The sequence below is a fragment of the Bombina bombina genome, chromosome 8, assembly GCF_027579735.1.
Source record: "Bombina bombina isolate aBomBom1 chromosome 8, aBomBom1.pri, whole genome shotgun sequence".
Classification (NCBI taxonomy): Eukaryota; Metazoa; Chordata; class Amphibia; order Anura; family Bombinatoridae; genus Bombina; species Bombina bombina.
This window is the reverse complement of record NC_069506.1, coordinates 261,062,403-261,086,934: the sequence shown is the minus strand read 5'-3', so window position 1 is coordinate 261,086,934 and position 24,532 is coordinate 261,062,403. Positions and strand designations below refer to the sequence as shown.

The following is a 24,532-nucleotide window of genomic DNA, read 5'->3' as shown; positions in this document are numbered from 1 at the left end:
GTGCACACTCCTGAGCGCTTATGGGCCTACCTAGTTTTTCTCTTTAATAAAATATACTAAGAGAATATAACAAATTTGATAATAGAAGTAAATTGGAAAGTTGTTTAAAATTGCATGCTCTACTCAAATCATGAAAGTTTAATTTTGTCTTTACTGGCAATTCTGTAGACTTAAGTCCTAAAGAGTTAGAATGAATATGCCTAATTACAAAAAGATGATTAGCAATTGAGTGACAACACAGACTTTACTCAATTAATCTCATTTGATTTATTTTAGAACCTTTACAATTATTAATGATTTTCAACTTGATATTTTGACAAAAGAAACAGATTTTTCCAAAACTTTGTGTGGGCATTTTTTTTTTTTTTAATTTTTCTTGCGAGTGGTTATGTGGTTTTTCGTTGTTTCCTGCGGGCATGTTTTTTTTTTTTTAAGGCTTCGTTTACCTACCCTGCATCATGGTGGATTCTAAAAATGTCAGGGTGGTGAAAGAATCTACCTCTGGTGGATTCTTTCACCACCCTGCCATTTTCGGAATCCACCAGGAGGCAGCTTTGCTGCATCAAAGTGGATTCTTTTGGCTGCGCGCACAGCCAACATTCTTTTGGCTGCCTCATGCAGACAACATTCTTTTGGCTGCCTCATGCAGACAACATTCTTTTGAGGATGTGTGTGCAACTAGCGACGGCAACAAACGCGTTACAAACGTGATTATACTATAGATGGGCATAACACTTTGGAAAACTTTTATGTTCTACCTAGAAACATTTTCTTAGAGTTTAAAGAGTGAAACTAGGTAGGCCCATTAGAGCTCAGGAGTGTGCACGTGTCTTTAGTACTCTATGGCAGCAGTGTTTTGCAACATTATTTGTAGCTTTCTTGTACAATGCTGCTAAACACAGCTGCCATAGAGTAGTAAATACACGTGCACACTCCTGAGCGCTTATGGGCCTACCTAGTTTTTCTCTTTAATAAAATATACTGAGAGAATATAACAAATTTGATAATAGAAGTAAATTGGAAAGTTGTTTAAAATTGCATGCTCTACTCAAATCGTGAAAGTTTAATTTTGTCTTTACTGGGAATTCTGTAGACTTAAGTCCTAAAGAGTTAGAATGAATATGCCTAATGACAAAAAGATGATTAGCACTTGAGTGACAACACAGACTTTACTCAATTAATCTCATTTGATTTATTTTAGAACCATTACAATTATTAATGATTTTCAGCTTGATATTTTGACAAAAGAAACAGATTTTTCCAACACTGAAGCTAATATGATTATTGTGCATAACCTACAGTGGATGTGAACGTCAAAAAAAAAATAACTTCATGATAACAATTAGTTGTTAGATCTTGGACACCTTGAGCGCATAATACACCTCCCCCTGTGTCTGACATAGTTTTCCTTGCATTTGCAACCAGGTTTACATATGAATGTGCACGGAGTTGGACCATCACAAGTATCATCGCAGTGAGCACGGCATTCATCATAAACTTCCAGTTCTCCGCATTTAATACATTTTGCTTCTGGGATGCATGCTGTAGAGGAGGAAGTCTGACGAACATAGCCAGGTTTGCAGCCACAGCCAGGTTTACACATCATAGTGCATGCAACACGTTCATTTCCACAGTATTTGGGGCAGGGCTTGCATTCAGAATAATATTGTTCATTAACCCCACAGTTTGGCTCTGCAAGATAAGAGAAAACATATTTTAGCTAACTAAATATTACAAATCACAGCAGAACATAAAACTGGCTAATTAAAAATAATTTTAAAGTAATGCATTCAAAGTTTTATATCATTTGTTTGTAGAGCATAAATATGTATGACATGCACTTATGTAGGTATACACTTAAAGGAACATGAACATTTTAAAAATTTTCTACTTTACTTTGATGATCAAATTTATTTGTTCTCTTGGTATCTTTTGCAGAAAAGCAGGGAGGTGGGCTCAGGAGCGTGCATGTCGGGAGCACTATATGGCAGCAGTTTTGCAAGAATGTTAGACATTTGCAAGAACATTAGATGGCAGCACTATTTCCTATCATTTAGTATTCCAGATGCCTGGGTATCTCTTCAACAAAACAAAGAATAACATGGGAAAAAAGCAAATTTGATAACAGAAGTAAGTTGGAAACGTTTTATGTATGTGGTACATAAATTTTGTTTGTTTCACATCCCTTTAATGGAATATTTGTGGAGGTTACAGCAACTTTGGGGCAAAAATAATATGTTAATGCTCAGTTGCCTGTATTATAAACTACAGTACTAAATTTACATAAAAGAGACTTTTATGCTTAGACATCTTTCCCAAATGTCAATTTATATTGTTCATAATATTAAAGGGACATTTAACAGAAAATAAATTCTAGATGTTGTAATTTATGCAGAACAAAGAATTTGCAGAGAATAATATGCAGACATATTTTTAAACTTAAATCTTAGGAATTTAGTGTAAATGTTCCACATTCATAAAGCTACTTGGCTTTACTAATTTCTAAATAGACCTAACAAAGGGATAAATCACAATCCTTAGAAAAGCTTATAAAAGGATTGTTCTAAAACAATCCCAAAAGGCTTTAAAGGGACATGAAACTCAAATATTTTGTAAAACAATCAGTAGATAAACTCCAATAAAGGATTGTGATCAACCCATATGTTTTACTCATACTGATAAGTACTTTTCACAACTTTAAAAATACATGAAACTCTTAAATATGATCTATTTTTATTTGAATAGTTAATAGTTCAGCATAATTAATACTTGCCAAGGGCTCTCACCTTACAATTAAAGGGATGTGGCACTCAAAATGTTTATTGCGTATGATAAAAATATATTTGCATGAGACTCTACTGACTCTACTCTACTGTTCACAGGCTAATAGCGGCAACTCCTACAGATAAAAAAATATTATTATTCAGTTTCTAAACATATTTTTTATTAAAAAAAGCTCTGTAATACATTTTGATGCATTATCTTTTAGATAGAGCAGAGAAATGTTTGAGTACCATGCCCCTTTAATTTCAAATGTCTGATCCACATTTTACATAGTTGTATGTTGTCTCTAACTGACTTCTCATATCCATCAGACTGCAGTTAAACAATCATAGAAGTAAAATGAACATTACACTCAAAACCATAAATGTATTAATTATTGAAAATAAATAACTGCAATATATTTCCATTATTTATTTTATTTGCCTTTGAGGGAAAATGTTTTTTGTGTGCAGATATTTTACAATTCAGTACATAATTACTTCTACCTACTGTGCATATATAAAATAAATGCAATATGTCTTACTATGATTCACAGGGTATCCTTGGGCTTTTACCAAAGTCAAGGGCAGCACTGCTGGAGAAAATAATATGTTAATTACACATGTAATACTCTGTTTCACATTGCTTTATCATGCATTGTAGTAAGTCATAAAAAAGCAAAACTGTAAATATTTAAATACATTTATTAAAGGGATACCAAACCCATTTTTTTCTTTCATGATTCAGATAGAGCATGCAATTTTAAGCAACTTTCTAATTTACTCCTATTATCATTTTTTTCTTCATTCTCTTGCTATCTTTATTTAAAAAGCAGTAATGTAAAGCTTAGAAGCCGGCCCGTTTTTTGGTTCAGAACCTAGGTAGCACTTGCTGATTGGTGGCTAAATGTAAACAAATCATGTAAAAGACCAATTAGATTAGCCACAAATGAAAATGAAAGATTAATTGCGAAGGATTCTACAACAAGCCCTAAAAGATTTTATAAGTATATAAATGGCAAACATCTAAAAGTAAAATATAGGTACATTAAAATATGAGAAGAGTAGAATGATTAACGGTGAACGGGGAAAGGTTTAGGTGCTAAACACGAGAGAAACGAAAGGGAGAGACATTGAACAAACTAGAACACAGAAGTTCATACCAATAAATGGATTATTTTTAGATGATATCAAGAAAAAAAGTTGATAATATCAAGGTAAATAAAACTCCAGGTCCAGATGGAATAAACCCAATGGTGCTAAGGGAATTTAGAGCTGGCAATGCCAAACCTCTACACTTAATATTTCAAGACTCATTATCCTCAGTCACAGTACCCTAGGACTGGCATAAAGCTTATCGGGTCCCACTTCGTAAAAAGGGACGTAGGTCTGATCCAGGAAGCTATAGAGCAATATGCCTGGCATTGGTAGTGGGGAAGATACTGGAAGGGATAATAAGAGATTATATTTAAGAGTAGATTTGTGTAAACAAGATTATGAGTTAAAATCAGCATGGTTTTATTAGGCATAGATCATGTAAACTAATCTAATTAGATTATATGGGGAAGTAATCAAGAACATAGATAAAGGTGAATTAGTTCATGTGATATACTTTTTTGCAAAGGCTTTTCATACAATACCACATAAGAAATTATTGTACAAAATGAATGGACTTGGAATAGCTAATATTTTAGCTATGGATAATTAATTGGATAGAAGACAGTGTCAGGGAGCAACACATTGTAATAAATGGACCATACTCAGATTGGGCAAAAGTAATTAATGGGGTCCCCCAAGTATTAGTAAAGGGCCCTGCTCTTTTTAATACTTTTATAAATAACTTAGGAGAGGGATTAAACATTAATATTTTTATTTTTGCAGATGATACAAAGTTGTGTATGGTGATTAGATCAGTTCAAGATTTAATTGCTTTCTAAGGGGATTTACAAAAATTAGAATAATGGACTGGTAAATGGCAACTTTGTTTTGTACTGGTGTAAGGTAAGGTTCTACATTTTGTAAGTAAAAATTTGCAGGATTCCGGATTCAGATACAGCATGCAATTTAAACAACTGCAATTTACTTCCATTGTGAAAGGTGCACACTTTGCACACTTTCTGAGGCACTAGCTCCTACTGAGCATGTGCAAGAATTTACAGAATATAAGTATATGCATTTTTTTGATTGGTTGATGAATGTCATACGATGCTGGGGGAATGAAATTGAATTAACTTTGACAAAATCTACTACTCATTTAAAAATTAGCTAAGTGCTTTTGAACCATTTTTTTTCATTATTCATTGGCTGATTATGCTATTCTAGTATATGTAATGGCCTTTTATAATTCCATATAAGATTTTCACATATTCTTTACACAACAAATGCTACCTGTATCCCTCGGTGTAATCATCTACATTAACTTACCTATGGCCACCAGCAGAATTATAGGAATGTTTTGTAGCATCTTTTTATCTGTGGAGAGAAGTCACATTAGCATAAATAGTCTCAGTTTTGTCAGGTGCTGGGTTATCTATCTGCAACTTAAATCTCTTGTTTTGTGATATATCTGATAACTACCCCCAATCATTACCTGTACTGGTGATGTCCTGGTGCCTCTTTATCTTTGCTGCTGACTATCAGGATCTTCATCTGCAAAGTATCAGAGAGTGATCACTTCTATTTATAATCAGATATAATAGGGTGGTAAGGTAATAAATGAAATTGTTTATTGTGAAACGTCATACTGTTATGAAACAATAATTATATGTAATAAATTAATGTCTTGATGTTTGGCGTCTCTTGGAAAAAGATATTATGTAATGTTATGCTATTACGTAAGAATGCAAAACATAAAATAAATACTAAGAGAAAAGAACTGATAAGAGAGAGAAAGAACGTGGGAAAAAGGAAGAAAAAAATAGTGAAATCATCTCACTGAATTGTCTTGGAAAAAAGTCAGAGCCTGGAAGCCTCTGTGAGATGTGAGATGTGAGCTGCCTCCCAAATAAAGTAATGAGGTTTTTCTGAGTATGAGATAACCAGGGGAGTTCTGATAAAAATTATCAATGCATTGCAAATAAAAATCAATTTCCATGTTTTTAAAAACAATTTAACATGCATTTGCCTCCAGTTAATATGTGTATTATGAGTTATAGTAATTTTTTTTTAAATACAGTTGCTGAGATAAATCAGTGAGACCAAATGGTGTAGCTCTCCCCAACACTTGATCATAACCTAAAAAGATATGTTTAGCCTAGGGCTCCATTTATCAATAGGTGGCCGGACGATGTTTGCTGTCATGAACTTTGTTTGCCCAGCCTCAGGCCAGCGGGCAGCATGCGCTGCCTGCATTCAACATCACAGAAGCTGCAGCTTGTGCAATGCCACCCTCTGCAAGCCTGCAGCCAATCTTGTGCAAACAATAGCTGTCAGTTGGATCTGATCAGGTTGATTGAACTCTGCCACACTTTAGATAGCGGAGAGGTTAAATAGCAGTGGTCTAAAGACTGCTGCTACATAACTATTGTACCAGGATCGCTCACACTGGGGCTCTGAAGCTGCTCTTGCAGCTGTGACAGGGCTTCATATGATTGGCTGTTCTGCCCATCTAAAAAAAAGTGGGTTGCCATGGAAGCTTAGGCTTTGGTGAGCAAAGAACTCCCTACATGTGTGAAATTAACATTTTGAACATTGTTTGAAAACGTTGATGGAAAGCCTTAAACAGTCTGTGCTTCCCAGCTTTTAAAGCTTTTCAGAAAAATGTAAAGTTTACTGTCCCTTTAAATTCTTATTTTAACTACAAACAAAAGAGTGCTAACACATACAGAAAACTATTTAACACTTTATTTTATATTCAGAGGCTGCTGTTCAACATTCTCAAGGAGCTCTAGTAAATGTGTGTGGGGGGTCCCAGTCTGTAAGAAGACAAGGTAGCATAATAATGACCTATTTCTTACATTTGCCAACCCCTAAAAGTCTGCAGATCTAATTGGATTATGCTTTTACACATTCCTTGGTGTAATTCTAGCTAAAGTACTGAAAATAGTTCCATAGGATCTATAAAGCAAACTACATATTGTACCTGATTCTCAATGATTTTTCCCTGAGCAGTAGGGTTGCTGCATTTCTGGCATACTGGAATATTATTTAGCAGAAATTTGTATAAATAATTATACAGCATAACTTGGAAACTGCAACTGCGAGGGCATGAAATAATAAATGGTTTAGATTCTAACAAAGTAGAAGGTTCGACATAGCAGGACCCTTATTTGTAGATGTATATTTATTATCTACATTTACCTGCTAAGACGTGAAACCAAAAATGTATAATTCAAATAAAAGGATAAATCTATTCATTTACAAATGCATTTTATCAATCCAGGAAAACTACTTAATAGTAAATAAAATTAATTAAAATCTTTCTCTTATCAGATCACAATGAGTACTGAGAAAGTAAAGCAGATGCTAGCTCATCATACATCTGCACATCATCAATATACTTTAATGTCTGATCAAACGACAAGTACAAAACCAGAATTCCAGAAAACCAGTATAGGGTATATCAATACACTTTATATAGTGAGACATTGTTGCCTATGTACCCCATAAACATATTGTATCAAGAGTTTCATATGTTCGGCTTTCTTTTCAAGCCTCCATTGTCTTAGGTATAGCACTGCCATGTCTAGCTAAAGTACTGAAAATAGTTCCATGGGATCTATGAAGCTTGCTACATATTGCAGCAAATACAAAGTAGCAATCCCAGCATGAAAATAAGCCAGGAGAGAGGTAATTATTAAAACGTCCACTTTATTGGATACAGCATATAAAAACCTAAAGGGCACAGCAGACAGGTTCTGCAGCTGACGTGTTTCCTGCCTCAAGTGCATTTCATCAGAGCTGGAAAACAGGTGTATCTACCACAATATATTGCCAATGAAGGTGTTTGCCTGAACCAATCACAGTGTAAAACAAATAAATATCAAAATTAACCATTGACCCACCACCTAACTTAGAAATTCACATAATATCAAAAAAGTAAATATCTTTATTAAACAAAATATACACTTAAAATACATAAGTAACACTGAATTGGGTACCTTGTTATTAAAACATCTCCCCTATTAAATTTGCAAAACAAACACATATGTATACATAAGGTAAGATAAAAGGTGTAGGAGCACATGGATTAAATAGCTAAAGTAAACAACTCATCAAAGGCTATTACAGATATATGTATAAAAGATAAATGCAAAATATATATATATCATGTCACTACTAGTGATGTCGCAACGATAAAAATTTGGGTTCGCGAACGGCGAACGCGAACTTCCACAACTGTTCGCAAACGGGCGAACCGGGCGAACCGCCATAGACTTCAATAGGCAGGCGAACTTTAAAACCCACAGGAACTCTTTCTGGCCACAATAGTGATGGAAAAGTTGTTTCAAGTGGACTAACGCCTGGACTGTGGCATGCCGGAGGGGGATCCATGGCAAAACTCCCATGCAAAATTACATAGTTGATGCAGAGCCCGGTTTTTATCCATAAAGGGCATAAATCACCTAACATTCCTAAATTGTTTGGAATAACATGCTTTAAAACATCAGGTATGATGCTGTATCGATCAGGTAGTGTAAGGGTTACGCCCGCTTCACAGTGACAGACCAAACTCCCCGTTTAACGCACCGCAAACAACTGCAAACAGTCCATTTGCACAAACGCAAACTTCCCATTTGCACAAGGTTGGATACCAAGCTAGCCATGTCCCGTTCCTTGTCCTCACTGATGTCATTGAAGGTCTCTTCCTCCACCCAGCCACATACAACACCAAGGGTCCCCGAAAGGTGACAACAAGCCCCCTGGGACGCCTGCTGTGTTTGGTCTTCCACCTCCTCAAAGCCACCTCCCTCCTCTGACTCCTCTTCTTCAGACTCCTCTCTCTGCGTTGCCTCTCTCTGCGTTATTATAAGGTGTGTTAAGTAGTACTATTCCTATCAGTTTAATCCCTGTTACGTCCCCTATCAGGGGACGTGTATATGGCATCGATTTTAGGAACTGGGAGATGGAAAAAGATGCTTGGTCGGTCCTCCTACTTCAAATTTGGGGCACTGCGTGTGCAATCTAATGTGCCACCAGATAGGAGTGGTGTGTTAAGTTGTTCTATTCTTATCAGTTTAATCCCTGTTACATCCCCTATCAGGGGACGTGTATATGGCATCGATTTTAGGAACCGGGAGATGGAAAAAGATGCTTGGTCGGTCCTCCTACTTCAAATTTGGGGCACTGCGCGTGCAATCTAATGTGCCACCAGATAGGAGTGGTGTGTTAAGTAGTACTATTCTTATCAGTTTAATCCCTGTTACGTCCCCTATCAGTGTTGTTTTTTTTTAAATGTACACTACTGTTACACTAGATATGAGTTGCACTGGGGTGACACTGTGCCCTGGCAGGCAGGCACTGAAACGCACACGTGTGAAGGAAACTGACTGCTATTATTTAACACAGTCAAAAAAGTGTTGTTTTTTTAAATCTACACTACTGTTACACCAGATATGAGTGGTGGCACTGGGCAAGTGGGCACAGTATACGCTGTCAGCCTGACACAAAAAAGCAGACTGATGCTGGCAGGCAGGCAGGCAACTGCAATTAGATTACAAAGGAAAAAAACAAAAGCAGACTGATGTTCTAGCCCTAAAAAGGGCTTTTTGGGGTGCTGTCCTTACAGCAGAGATCAGATGAGTCCTTCAGGACTGTAGTGGACACTGAATACACTAGCCTAGCTATCGATTTCCCTATTAAATCAGCAGCAGCTACACTGTCCCTCCTCTCACTAAGAATGCAGCTTCCGAATTAATCTAAAATGGAAGCTGTCCAGGAGGTAGGAGGGTCTGGAAGGGAGGGTCTGCTGCTGATTGGCTGGAATATGCCTGCTGACTGTGAGGTACAGGGTCAAAGTTTTACTCAATGATGACGAATAGGGGGCGGATCGAACATCACATATGTTCGCTCGCCACGGTGAACGCAAACATGCTATGTTCGCTGGGAACTATTCGCCGGTGAACTATTCGCGACATCACTAGTCACTACATATTGTACCTGATTCTCAATGTGGAATTTTTCCCTGAGCACGCAGTAGGATTGCTGCATTTTTGGCATACTGGATATAATATTTAGCATAAATTTGCATAAATAATTATACAGCTTAACTGGGAAACTGGAGCTGATAGGGCATGAAATAATCATTTGCATAGATTCCAAAAAAAGTTAGAAAAGCGTTCAACATAGCAGGAGCCCTATTTGTATATGTATATTTATTATCTATATTGACCCACTAAGCTGTAAAACCAAGAAGTTATCATTCCCATAAAAGTAATAAAAGGATGTATCTATTAATTTACAAATGCATTTTATCAACCCAGGAAAACCACTTAATTGTATGTAACATAAAAAATAATCTGCACATATCAATATACTTTAATGTCTGATCAAACACCAAGTACAAAACCAGAATGCAACAGCATAGTATTTAAATCCCCTTTATATAGTGAGTCACTGTTGGTCACTGTTGCCTATGTACCCCATAAACTTATTGGGGCCTAGTTATCAAGCCGTCAACCTCAAATACGCTGGAATTCCGCAGCGTATTTGTGGCGAGGCTGATTTGCCTTAGTTATCAAGCCCTAGACACCGGCAAAAGTAGAATTTTGTGACGTAAGTTTCGATCCGCCGGACTCAGTCCGACACAGATCGATTCTTACGTCACTCCAGATGTTCCGCACACAAGTGCGGCAGAATCTGACTACTTTTGCTAGTTATCAAAAAACTAGCAGGTACGCTCGGCACTTTTCCGGCCCAGCGTACCTGGTTTTCAATCCGCCGCCCTGGAGGCGGCGGATCCCATAGGAATCAATGGGAGTCTGACCATAGCGAAAGTACAAGTTCGCTGCTGCCAGACATCCCATTGATTTCTATGGGAGATGTCTGCACCTAACACCCTAACATGTACCCCGAGTCTAAACACCCCTAATCTGTCCCCCCTACACCACCGCAACTAAATAAAGTTATTACCCCCTAAACCGCCGCTCTCGGAGGCCACTGCAAGCTATACTAAATATGTTAACCCCTAAACCGCTGCTCTCGGAGCCCACCGCAAGCTACTCTATACATATTAACCCCTAAACCGCCGCTCCCTGACCCAGCCGCAACTATAATAAATGTATTAACCCCTAACGGCCGCTCCCGGACACTGCCGCAACCTACATTATACCTAGTAACCCCTATCCTGCCCCCCTATGCCGCCGCCCTCTATAATAAAGTTATTAACCCCTATCCTGCTGATCCCGCACCTCGCCGCAACTAAATAAATAGTTTAACCCCTAAACCGCCGCTCCTGGACCCTGCCGCAAACTATATTAAATTTATTAACCCCTAATCTGCCCCCCCTACACCGTCGCCACTGATAATACATTTATTAACCCCTATCCTGCCCCCCACTACACCGCCGCCACTGTAATAAATTTATTAACCCCTAAACCTAAGTCTAACACTAACCCTAACACGCCCCTAACTTAAATATTAATTAAATAAATCTAAATAATATATCTATTATTAACTAAATTAATCCTATTTAAAACTAAATACTTACCATTAAAATAAACCCTAATATAGCTACAATATAAATAATAATTATATTGTAGCTATCTTAGGCCTAGATTTAGAGTTGAGCGGTAGCCGTGAAAACCAGCGTTAGAGGCTCCTAACGCTGGTTTTGGGCTACCGCTGGTATTTAGAGCCAGTCATTAAAGGGTCTAACGCTCACTTTGCAGCCGCGAATTTCCATACCGCAGATCCCCTTACGTCAATTGCGTATCCTATCTTTTCAATGGGATCTTTCTAACGCCGGTATTTAGAGTCGTGGCTGAAGTGATTTTTAGAAATCTAACGACAAAACTCCAGCCGCAGAAAAAAGTCAGTAGTTAAGAGCTTTCTGGGCTAACGCCGGTTTATAAAGCTCTTAACTACTGTGCTCTAAAGTACACTAACACCCATAATCTACCTATGTACCCCTAAACCGAGGTCCCCCCACATCGCCGCCACTCAATAAAACATTTTTAACCCCTAATCTGCCGACCGCCACCTACGTTATACTTATGTACCCCTAATCTGCTGCCCCTAACACCGCCGACCCCTATATTATATTTATTAACCCCTAACCTGCCCCCCACAACGTCGCCTCCACCTACCTACACTTATTAACCCCTAATCTGCCGATCGCAAAGCGCCGCTACCTACGTTATCCTTATGTACCCCTAATCTGCTGCCCCTAACACCGCCGACCCCTATATTATATTTATTAACCCCTAATCTGCCCCCTCAACGTCGCCTCCACCTGCCTACACTTATTAACCCCTAATCTGCCGAGCGGACCGCACCGCTACTATAATAAAGTTATTAACCCCTAATACGCCTCACTCCCGCCTCAATAACCCTATAATAAATAGTATTAACCCCTAATCTGCCCTCCCTAACATCGCCGACACCTAACTTCAATTATTAACCCCTAGTCTGCCGACCGAATCTCGCCGCTACTATAATAAATGTATTAACCCCTAAAGCTAAGTCTAACCTTAACCCTAACACCCCCCTAAGTTAAATATAATTTAAATCTAACGAAATAAATTAACTCTTATTAAATAAATTATTCCTATTTAAAGCTAAATACTTACCTGTAAAATAAACCCTAATATAGCTACAATATAAATAATAATTATATTGTAGCTATTTTAGGATTAATATTTATTTTACAGGTAACTTTGTATTTATTTTAACCAGGTACAATAGCTATTAAATAGTTAATAACTATTTAATAGCTACCTAGTTAAAATAATTACAAAATTATCTGTTAAATAAATCCTAACCTAAGTTACAATTAAACCTAACACTACACTATCAATAAATAAATTAAATAAAATACCTCCAATTATCTACAATTAAACCTAACACTACACTATCAATAAAGTAATTAAATACAAATACCTACAAATAACTACAATTAAATAAACTAACTAAAGTACAAAAAATAAAAAAGAACTAAGTTACAAAAAATAATAAAATATTTACAAATATTAGAAAAATATTACAACAATTTTAAACTAATTACACCTACTCTAAGCCCCCTAATAAAATAACAAAGCCCCCCAAAATAAAAAAATTCCCTACCCTATTCTAAATTAAAATAGAAAAGCTCTTTTACCTTACCAGCCCTGAAAAGGGCCCTTTGCGGGGCATGCCCCAAATAATTCAGCTCTTTTGCCTGTAAAAAAAACATACAATACCCCCCCAACAGTACAACCCACCACCCACATACCCCTAATCTAACCCAAACCCCCCTTAAATAAACCTAACACTAAGCCCCTGAAGATCTTCCTACCTTATCTTCACCTCACCGGGTATCACCGATCGGTCCTGGCTCAAAAATCTTTATCCAACCCAAGCGGGGGCTGGCGATCCATAATCCTGCGGCTGAAGAGGTCCAGAAGAGGCTCCAAAGTCTTCATCCTATCCGGGAAGAAGAGGCGATCCAGACCGGCAACCATCTTGATCCAAGCGGCATCTTCTATCTTCATCCGATGAGGAACGGCTCCATCGTGAAGACCTCCAGCGCGGATCAATCTTCTTCCGACGACGTCCAACTGAAGAATGACGGTTCCTTTAAGGGACGTCATCCAAGATTGCGTCCCTCGAATTCCGATTGGCTGATAGGATTCTATCAGCCAATCGGAATTAAGGTAGGAAAATTCTGATTGGCTGATGGAATCAGCCAATCAGAATCAAGTTCAATCCGATTGGCTGATCCGATCAGCCAATCAGATTGAGCTCGCATTCTATTGGCTGTTCCGATCAGCCAATAGAATCAGCCAATCGGAATTCGAGGGACGCCATCTTGGATGACGTCCCTTAAAGGAGCCTTCATTCGTCGGTAGTCCGTCGGCCCAGAAGGATGTTCCGCGCTGGAGGTCTTCAAGAAGATGGAGCCTCATCGGATGAAGATAGAAGATGCCGCTTGGAAGAAGATGTTTGCCGGTCCGGATCTACTCTTCTGCCCGGATAGGATGACGACTTTGGAGCCTCTTCTGGACTTCTTCAGCCGTTACTAATCCATGTTGAAATATTTTCAAATAGAGATCCTATACCCAAAATATTTCAACATGGATTGAATCTCTACTACAACCAGTAGTCTATGGTCTTCCATCATATCTCAAAGATACGAAGCACCTTTTAGGTTGTCTAAAAGAGGTAGCTTGGACAGATGCAGCGGAATGGCTTACTATAGATGTAGTTAGTCTGTATTCTGCTATCCCTCATAAAAAAGGTTTAGAAGCCATCTCATACATGCTGGACAGATTCAGTAACTATGACAGCAATCTTAAGACCTTTCTAATTCAAACCTTGGATTTTTTACTAACCCATAATTTTTTCCAATTTGAGGGGACTTTTTATCTCCAAGGACGTGGCACTGCCATGGGGGCTAAATTCGCCCCAGCCTACGCCAACCTATATATGGGTTGGTGGGAGGCATGCCACGTCTTTGGAGATGCAAATCCCTTCAGGGGTTACATTACTATGTATAAAAGGTACATCGATGACCTCCTGTTCGTTTGGACAGGGGGTCCATCTAGATTAAAGGAGTTTGTCCAATTTCTCAACTGCAATGATGCTAATTTACAGTTTACATATGAGAGTAATAAAGAATCTATACCCTACTTAGACCTCCTACTGATTGGAAAAACAGACACTCAGCAGATAAAGACAACTTTATATCGCAAACCAATTGCGGCGAATGCCATATTACATGGCCAAAGCAATCATCCAAAACATATGGGTTTTGGAATAGCCAAAGGGCAATTCATAAGGTTAAAACGTAATTGTACTGACAATGAAGTCTTTATCACAGAGAGCTTGAAAATGAGAAAAGATCTCCTAGAGAGAGGCTATCATATAAAAACAATAGATCAAGCTCTCCTATAAGTAACCAGATTAGATAGAGAAACCCTCCTCCTTGATAACAAAGCCCTAGTGAATAAACAACGTTTTGATAACTCCAGACCTACATTCATAACCACATATAGTGCACAATTTAATGCAATATGTGATATAGTGAAAAAACATCTCCCAATTTTAACTGCTGAGGACAGCCTCAAAGACCTTGTGCAGAAGGGATGCAACTTTGTCTCGCGTAGAGGCTATACGATAGGTAATGCAGTTTCTCCTAGTCTACTTAGAAGTACACAGACAAGAAGCAATAGCTGGTTAAATGTAAAAGGGCACTATAGGTGTCACTACAGCAATTGCATTGCTTGTGGATTCACAAAAGTTACTAAGAATTTTCAATCATACACCACACAGAAGGTCTATGAGTTGGATACATATACTAACTGTCGCTCTGTCTTCGTAATCTATCTTATAGATTGCGTGGAATGTAAAAAACAATACATTGGGTGCACCTCTAGAGAGTGTAGAAATAGGATTAGGGAGCATCTCAAGAATATTGAGCATGGTATCGAATGTTCTGACCTTGCCAGACATTTTATACATGTCCACAACAAAGTGGTTAATAGTCTAAAATGGCAAATTATTGACCATATCAAACCTGCCATACGTGGTGGAGATAGAGTAACTAAACTTTCATACAAAGAGGCTTTCTGGATTTTCAAAATGAAAACCAGGATTCCAGATGGTTTTAACATAGTGGGCGATGTCATTAATTTTTGGAGGCATTAATAGATAGGATTTATGATTATGATCCCAGGAAGTCCATTATGTAGCAAAATGTGATAATCTATACTAAAGAGGAGTTACATCATGTATTTAAGATGGGTACACAGAAGTATAGTTTAGATTGGCTTGTATATATCCTTTATCTCTATGTATTAATAGAGTAAATTCCATCTTTACTAATTTATTCTAGGTACATTATCATTAGAATTAGCACACCTCGCTCTGAACCATATATAAAGAGATTTATACACATTATTCTGTGCATCTCCTCATTGTCTTTTGCAACGCTCTCTCTATTGTTCTTCATTAATAAGTTCTCTCAGGTATACAATATATATAATACTGTTGGGGTAATTAATAATGTGATGCACTCACTACCATTTATTTCCAAAAATATGGTTATTGTTAAGGCATTAGCATATCAGTTCATAAATATTTTTTCGCATGGAGGCTCTACATTAAATAGAGGCAGATCCCATTTATATAAGTCTTTAATTAGATGTTTATGGTAGAATATGCTACTCAAATTATATGTATATGTTTAGCCCAGGCGTTTATAAATTGTTGAGATCTGTATATTTCTTTATATGCTATATTGACATTTAAAGTATTAACGTTGCAATCCCCCAATGAAATGCTTATTATTTTTAGTCTGTCTTTATTTCAGTATGGTGATATTCTAGGTCTGTCCCTTTAATAATTAGTACCTGGAGCTCTCACACCTGATGACAAGGGTGTGTTTAAATAGACATGCTGGTGTGGAGTAAATTATGTCCATGAATAAGGCGAATATCTGCTGAAACGCGTAGGACGATTCCTTTATTTGTTCCAGGTTGTTGGGACATTCTGTATGTTTTACCCTTTCTTATATGTTTTTGTGCACGGTTTTCCAAATAAATCTTTGATTGATTATATGCCTGGGAGGTTTGCTGGATTTCTTTTCTGATATTTCTCTTATGTTTGTAAATATTTTTTATTTTTTTTAACTTAGTTTTTTTTTATTTTTTGTACTTTAGATAGTTTATTTAATTGTAGTTATTTGTAGGTATTGTATTTAATTAATTTATTAATAGTGTAGTGTTAGGTTTAATTGTAGATAATTGTAGGTATTTTATTTAATTAATTTATTGATAGTGTAGTGTTAGGTTTAATTGTAACTTAGGTTAGGATTTATTTTACAGGTAATTTTGTAATTATTTTAACTAGGTAACTATTAAATAGTTATTAACTATTTAATAGCTATTGTACCTGGTTAAAATAAATACAAAGTTGCCTGTAAAATAAATATTAATCCTAAAATAGCTACAATGTAACTATTATTTATATTGTAGCTATATTAGGGTTTATTTTACAGGTAAGTATTTAGCTTTAAATAGGAATAATTTATTTAATAAGAGTTAATTTATTTCGTTAGATTTAAATTATATTTAATTTAGGGGGGTGTTAGTGTTAGGGTTAGACTTAGCTTTAGGGGTTAAAAAAAGTATTATAGTAGCGGTGAGCAGATTAGGGGTTAATACTTGAAGTCAGGTGTCGGTGATGTTAGGGAGGGCAGATTAGGGGTTAATACTATTATTATAGGGTTATTGAGGCGGATTAGGGGTTAATACATTTATTATAGTAGCACTCAGGTCTGGTCGGCAGATTAGGGGTTAATAAGTGTAGTTAGGTGGAGGCGACGTTGGGGGCAGCAGATTAGGGGTTAATATATATAAAGTAGGGGTCGGCGGTGTTAGGGGCAACCGATTAGGGGTACACAGGGATAATGTAGGTAGCAACGGTTTACGGAGCGGCAGATTAGGGGTTAATAATAATTTGCAGGGGTCAGCGATAGCGGGGGCGGCAGATTAGGGGTTAATAAGTGTAAGGTTAGGGGTGTTTAGACTCGAGGTACATGTTAGGGCAGTGCTTTCCAAACTGTGTGTCGGGACACACTAGTGTGTCGGCAGCAGTGTGTAGGTGTGTCCCTGCTTCAGCACAATATTTTTAAAATGTAATTTTTAAAAAAAATTTTTTTTTGGTTTCTGACTTTCCGCCTTCCTGCTATGCATATCACATGGTTGACACGTGATTGATACCTAGGGGGTCTCAGATCATCTTAACCTATTGGCGCAGCTCAGTGGGAACTGAAAGTTTTCTCATTGGTGGCTTTGGCGGCACATTGGCTCCTGACTGCACGTGTAGTCTCCTTAAATGGCTCGTGACTGCATGTGTAGTCAGTAAGTGGGACAGCAGTCACCGAGCTCTAAGGGCAGCAGCTTAAACGCTGAGCTGAAGTCAGTGGGGGGTTTTTGCAACTAGCTCCCAGTAGTGCATTGCTGTTCCTACTCTTGATATATGGATAGGAAGGGGAAGCTTAAAAATGCGAGTGTCTAATATTCCACCAAATATTCATAAACTGTGTTCATCCCGTCAACCTCATACATCCCATTAAAATAGTAAGTAGCTATTGGTGTTGTTAAACTTGTTTTAATTCTTGCACATACATACTGTTACTTGTAAATGCATTTCGTTATTATATAATTTATTTATGTGTCCGTATCTCTTAAAACAAGTTAGTTTAACCTCCTGTTTGCCAGTGCAACTGAATTACTGTGTCGCGAAATGACGTAGGTCTAAAAAGTGTGTCACCAACATAAAAAGTTTGGAAAGCTCTGTGTTAGGGTGTTAGGTGCAGACATAGGAAGTGTTTCCCCATAGGAAACAATGGGCTGCGTTAGGAGCTTAACGCTGATTTTTTGCAGGTGTTAGGGTTTTTTTAACCTCAAACTGCTCCATTGTTTCCTATGGGGGAATCATGCACGAGCACGTTTTTGAAGCTGGCCGCGTCCGTAAGCAACGCTGGTATCTAGAGTTGCAGTGGCGGTAAATGATGCTCTACGCTCCCTTTTTGGAGCCTAACGCACAGAAAACCCTGCCATTCTGTGAACTCTAAATACCAGCGGGCTTTAAAAGGTGCGGGGGAAAAAAAGCATGCATTAGCTACGCGGTTCGTTACCGACAAAACTCTAAATCTAGGCCTTAGGATTTATTTTTATTTTACAGGTAACTTTCAATTTATTTTAACTAGGTACAATAGCTATTAAATAGTTCTTAACTATTTAATAGCTACCTAGCTAAAATAAAGAGAAATTTACCTGTAAAATAAAAACTATCCTAAGTTACAATAACACCTAACACTACACTATACTTTAATAAATTATTCCTATTTAAAACTAAATACTTACCTATAAAATAAACCCTAAAATAGCTACAATGTAATTAATAATTACATTGTAGCTATTTTAGGAATTATATTTATTTTACAGGTAACTTTGTATTTATTTTAGCTAGTTAGAATAGTTATTAAATAGTTATTAACTATTTAATAACTACCTAGCTAAAAGAAATACAAAATTACCTGTAAAATAAATCCTAACCTAAGTTACAATTAAACCTAACACTACACTATCATTAAATTAATTAAATAAATTAACTACAAATAACTACAATTAAGTACAATTACATAAACTAACTAAAGTACAAAAAATAAAAAAAGCTAAATTACAAAAAAAAAAAAATAGGTTACAAACATTTAAAAAATATTACAACAATTTTAAGCTAATTACACCTAATCTAAGCCCCCTAATAAAATAACAAAGCCCCCCAAAATAAAAAAATTCCCTACCCTAATCTACATTAAAAAAGTTCAAAGCTCTTTTACCTTACCAGCCCTTAAAAGGGCCTTTTGTGGGGCATGCCCCAAAGAAAACTGCTCTTTTGCCTGTAAAAGAAAAATACAACCCTCCCCAACATTAAAACCCACCACCCACATACCCCTAATCTAACCCAAACCCCCCTTAAAATAACCTAACACTAATCACCTGAAGATCATCCTACCTTGAGTCGTCTTCACTCAGCCGAGCAGCGATGGAACCGAAGAGGAGATCCGGAGCGGCAGAAGTTATCCTCCAAGGGGCGCTGAAGAAATCTTCCATCCGATGAAGTGATCCTCCAGTCGGCGCTGAAGAAGTCTTCTATCCGGGCGATGTCATCTTCCAAGCGGGGTCTTCAATCTTCATCCCGCCGACACGGAACATCCTTCCTTCCCGACGGACTACCGACGAATGAAGGCTCCTCTAAGGGACGTCATCCAAGATGGCGTCCCTTCAATTCCGATTGGCTGATAGGATTCTATGAGCCAATCGGAATTAAGGTAGGAAAAATCTGATTGGTTGATTGAATCAGCCAATCAGATTGAAGTTCAATCCGATTGGCTGATCCAATCAGCCAATCAGATTGAGCTCGCATTTTATTGGCTGTTCCGATCAGCCAATAGAATGCGAGCTCAATCTGAATGGCTGATTGGATCAGCCAATCGGATTGAACTTCAATCTGATTGGCTGATTCGATCTGCCAATCAGATTTTTCCTACCTTAATTCCGATTGGCTGATAGAATCCTATCAGCCAATCGAAATTGAAGGGACGCCATCTTGGATGACGTCCCTTAAAGGAGCCTTCATTCGTCGGCAGTCCGTCGGGAAGGAAGGATGTTCCGCATCGGCGGGATGAAGATTGAAGATTGAAGACGCCGCTTGGAAGATGACATCGCCCGGATAGAAGACTTCTTCAGCGCCGACTGGAGGATCACTTCATCGGATGGAAGATTTCTTCAGCGCCCCTTGGAGGATAACTTCTGCCGCTCCGGATCTCCTCTTCGGTTCCATCGCTGCTCGGCTGAGTGAAGACGACTCAAGGTAGGATGATCTTCGGGGATTAGTGTTAGGTCATTTTAAGGGGGGTTTGGGTTAGATTAGGGGTTTGTGGGTGGTGGGTTTTAATGTTGGGGGGGTTGTATTTTTCTTTTACAGGCAAAAGAGCTGAATTCTTTGGGGCATGCCCCACGAAAGGCCCTTTTAAGGGCTGGTAAGGTAAAAGAGCTTTGAACTTTTTTAATTTAGAATAGGGTAGGGCATTTTTTTATTTTGGGGGCTTTGTTATTTTATTAGGGGGCTTAGATTAGGTGTAAGTAGCTTAAAATTGTTGTAATATTTTTAAAATGTTTGTAACTTATTTTTTTGTTTTTTGTAACTTAGCTTTTTTTATTTTTTGTACTTTAGTTAGTTAGTAATTGTATTTAATTGTAGTTATTTGTAGTTAATTTATTTAATTAATTTAATGATAGTGTAGTGTTAGGTTTAATTGTAACTTAGGTTAGGATTTATTTTACAGGTTATTTTGTATTTCTTTTAGCTAGGTAGTTATTAAATAGTTAATAACTATTTAATAACTATTCTAACTAGCTAAAATAAATACAAAGTTACCTGTAAAATAAATATAATTCCTAAAATAGCTACAATGTAATTATTAATTACATTGTAGCTATTTTAGGGTTTATTTTACAGGTAAGTATTTAGTTTTAAATAGGAATAATTTATTAAAGTATAGTGTAGTGTTAGGTGTAATTGTAACTTAGGTTAGTTTTTATTTTACATGTTAATTTCTCTTTATTTTAATAACTATTTAATAGCTATTGTACCTAGTTAAAATAAATTGAAAATTACCTAAAAAATAAAAAATAAATCCTAAGATAGCTACAATATAATTATTATTTATATTGTAGCTATATTAGGGTTTATTTTAAAGGTAAGTATTTAGTTTTAAATAGGAATAATTTAGTTCATAATAGAAATATTATTTAGATTTATTTAATTAATATTTAAGTTAGGGGGTGTTAGGGTTAGTGTTAGACTTAGGTTTAGGGGTTAATAATTTTATTACAGTGGGGGCGGTGTAGTGGGGGGCAGGATAGGGGTTAATAAATGTATTATAGGTGGCGACGGTGTAGGGGGGGCAGGGTAGGGGTTAATAAATTTAATATAGGTTGCGGCAGGGTCCGGGAGCGGCGATTTAGGGGTTAATACATATATTATAGTTGCGGCGGGGTCAGAGAGCGGCGGTTTAGGGGTTAAACTATTTAGTTGCGGCGAGGTGCGGGATCAGCAGGATAGGGGTTAATAACTTTATTATAGAGGGCGGCGGTATGGGGGGCAGGATAGGGGTTACTAGGTATAATGTAGGTTGCGGCAGTGTCTGGGAGCGGCGGTTTAGGGGTTAATACATTTATATGTGTTGCGGCGGGGTCTAGGAGCGGCGGTTTAGGGGTTACTAACTTTATTTAGTTGCGGGGGGCTCCGGGGGCGTCTGTATAGGGGGTAGAACAGTGTAGTTTAGTGTGGGTGCTTAGTGACAGGCTAGCAAGAAAGCTGTAAAAAAGCTGAAGAGCAGCGAGATCGGATGAGTGATAACTCTCACAGTCTGCTGCTCATCGCCCCGTACTTGGTGCACGGCTTTTTACCAGCTTTTTTGATAACTTAGGCAAATTTTTGCAGGTCCGCGGCGGCGATGTGAGGCGAGCTTAGGTGGGCGTATTGGGCCGGCGAAGGCAGGTAAAGTAGACACGTTGATAACTACCCCCATTGTATCAAGGGGCACATATGTTAGGTTTTCTTTTTTATAGCACTGCCATGTAAAAGAGAAGGAATGTATAAACCTCTTAGTGCTCAGCCCATATTGGCAAAAACAAATCATCCTCTTTAAAAGTATTTATACTAAGGTTTGCGATAGAATAAAATATGAGACAATTAAATTCAACACAAAAAATGCCCTGATAATGTATGTTTGTTGCTTATTCTCAGCTTCAGTAATAAATTAGCAGCTTGCAGACCAGGATTACAGGCCAGGAAGAGCTCATTATCTCCCTACTGGACATCTCACTGATATAACTTTGGTTGCAGAGGTGCTAGGCACATGTAGGTGATTTTATAAAGTCCAACTGCTCCAGCAATTGCTGAGTATGTATAATATTTCAAACAAAAGTGGAAAAATGAACAACCATGCTTTGGGTGATGGGACACTTATTGTGTAGAAAATGAAAATGAATGGTGTAGGTGAGAAAACACATGTTCATACACAGTTAAATACATTTATTAAATATGAATATTAAATAAATAACATTTATCATGTTTTCAGCTACTTGACTGCAAAGGGCTCCAATGCATTTTCAGCTACTTGCATTTTAAACAGAACAGTACAATATACAAAACTTAAATACAATTTTAAAACACATAGAATAGAACTATAAAATATTTTTTTAAACTGTGATAAATGACATTTTTATTGGTGTGATTCTGTTTAGTTCTTGAATGATGTTTCCTTTAACCCCTTAACGACACACGTCGTACAGGGTACGTCATACACAAACTGGTCTTTAAAGACCAGCGATGTACCTTGTACGTCGTTAGGGGTTTAAAGCGGCTGGAAGCGATCCTGATCGCTTCCAGCAGCTTTCAAGGTATTGCCGTGATGCCTCGATATTGAGACATCACTGCAATACCTTTTTTGGCACACCGATGCAAAGATACCACTCTGTGACCCTCTCTGCATAGGCCAGCGATTGTGCTGATCGTTGGTGGGTGGGAGCAGCTGCAGGGAGGTAGGTGGGCGGCCCATCGCTGGTGAGCTTGCGGCCAGCAATGGGAAATGCTTGTCACTACCCTAAAGCTAAAATTAACCCTCTAAGCTACCTAATTAACCCCTTCACTGCAGGGTCTAATACAAATGGGTTGCACAGCAGCATTTAGCGGCCTTCTAATTACCTAAAAGCAACGCCAAAGCCATATATGTTTGCTATTTCTGAACAAAAAGGATCCCAGAGAAGCATTTACAACCATTTGTGCCATAATTGCACAAGCTGTTTGTAAATAATTTAATTGAGAAACCTAAAGTTTGTGAAAAAGTGAACAATTTTTTTTATTTGATTGCATTTGGCGGTTAAATGGGGGCATGAAATATACCAAAATGGGCCTAGATTAATACTTTGGGATGTCTTCTAAAAATAAATATTTACATGTCAAGGGATATTCAGGGATTCCTGACAGATATCAGTGTTCCAATGTAACTAGCGCTAATTTTGAAAAAAAAAAATGGTTTGGAAATAGCAAAGTGCTACTTGTATTTATTGCCCTTGCAAAAAAGCAAAGAACATGTAAACATTGGGTATTTATAAACTCAGGACAAAATTTAGAAACTATTTAACAAGGGTGTTTTTTGGTAGTTGTAGATGTGCAACAGATTTTGGGGGTCAAAGTTAGAAAAAGTGTTTTTTTCCATTTTTTCATTATATTTTATATTTTTTTAATAGTAGATATGATGAAAATAATGGTATCTTTAGAAAGTCTATTTAATGGAGATAAAAACGGTATATAATATGTATGGGTACAGTAACTGAGTAAGAGGAAAATTACAGCTAAGCACAAACACAGCAGAAAGGTAAAAATAGCCCTGGTCCATAAGGGAAAGAAACTGAAAAATGGCCTTGTCCTTAAGGGGTTAAGAAGCAATATTTCAACTCTGCGATTTTTCTGTTAACTGCATCACTTATGACGCCTTTTGAAGTTCAAGGAAACTTCTTCAGAGAAGCGGCTTTAAAAAGTAAATGAAATGTATTGAACTTATTAGATTTTTCTCCTGAACCAAAAACTCTGCAACAGCTATCAACTGAATAAATTAGCAATATTAGGCATGTCAAACTACATACAAATATTGTAGACCTACAAGGACCAGATTACAAGTGAAGCGCTAACAGGTACACACAAAAAATGGATTGAAAGTAGATCGCTTGAGCTCAATTTAAGTTAACGCGTGTCAGGATTGCGTACCCTCAGAGCTCTGGTTAACTGTTTTGCGAAACAAAAAACATGAAAAATGCATTGAAAAAAGTACATAATAACACTATCTAATAAAAAATGTTTTTTAAAAAAATAGCACAAAAAATTATAACTGCTCATAGTGTTGGGGAAAAAAAAAAGACAGACAAAGGGCTTTAACATATATATATATATATATATATATATATATATAAGGCAGTAGTAGGTCCAGCACCAGTATGCAAAGGCAATTCAAGCCCATATGTTAAGTGCACGTCCGCCTGAGGGTCCTGCAACTTCTC

The 24,532-nt window shown here is 37.3% G+C and overlaps 1 protein-coding gene across 2 annotated transcripts in view; it reads right to left on the bottom strand.

Moving 5' to 3' along the window:
* Nucleotides 1-1,177: 1,177 nt before the first annotated feature.
* LOC128638174 (venom serine protease inhibitor-like) overlaps nt 1,178-24,532 on the bottom strand; it is a 63,859-nt gene continuing 40,504 nt past the window's right edge. Inside the window, exons 2-5 of one of the 2 annotated variants that reach the window (XM_053690037.1) lie at nt 5,353-5,411; nt 5,187-5,234; nt 3,308-3,358; nt 1,178-1,692 (exon numbers count right to left, since the gene is read on the bottom strand). In XM_053690037.1, coding sequence (XP_053546012.1) covers nt 1,343-1,692; nt 3,308-3,358; nt 5,187-5,226 — 441 coding nt within the window. In that variant the 5' untranslated portion in view covers nt 5,227-5,234; nt 5,353-5,411 and the 3' untranslated portion in view covers nt 1,178-1,342. The remainder of the gene's footprint in view (nt 1,693-3,307; nt 3,359-5,186; nt 5,235-5,352; nt 5,412-24,532) is intronic. The other variant, XM_053690038.1, reaches the window with a different exon arrangement.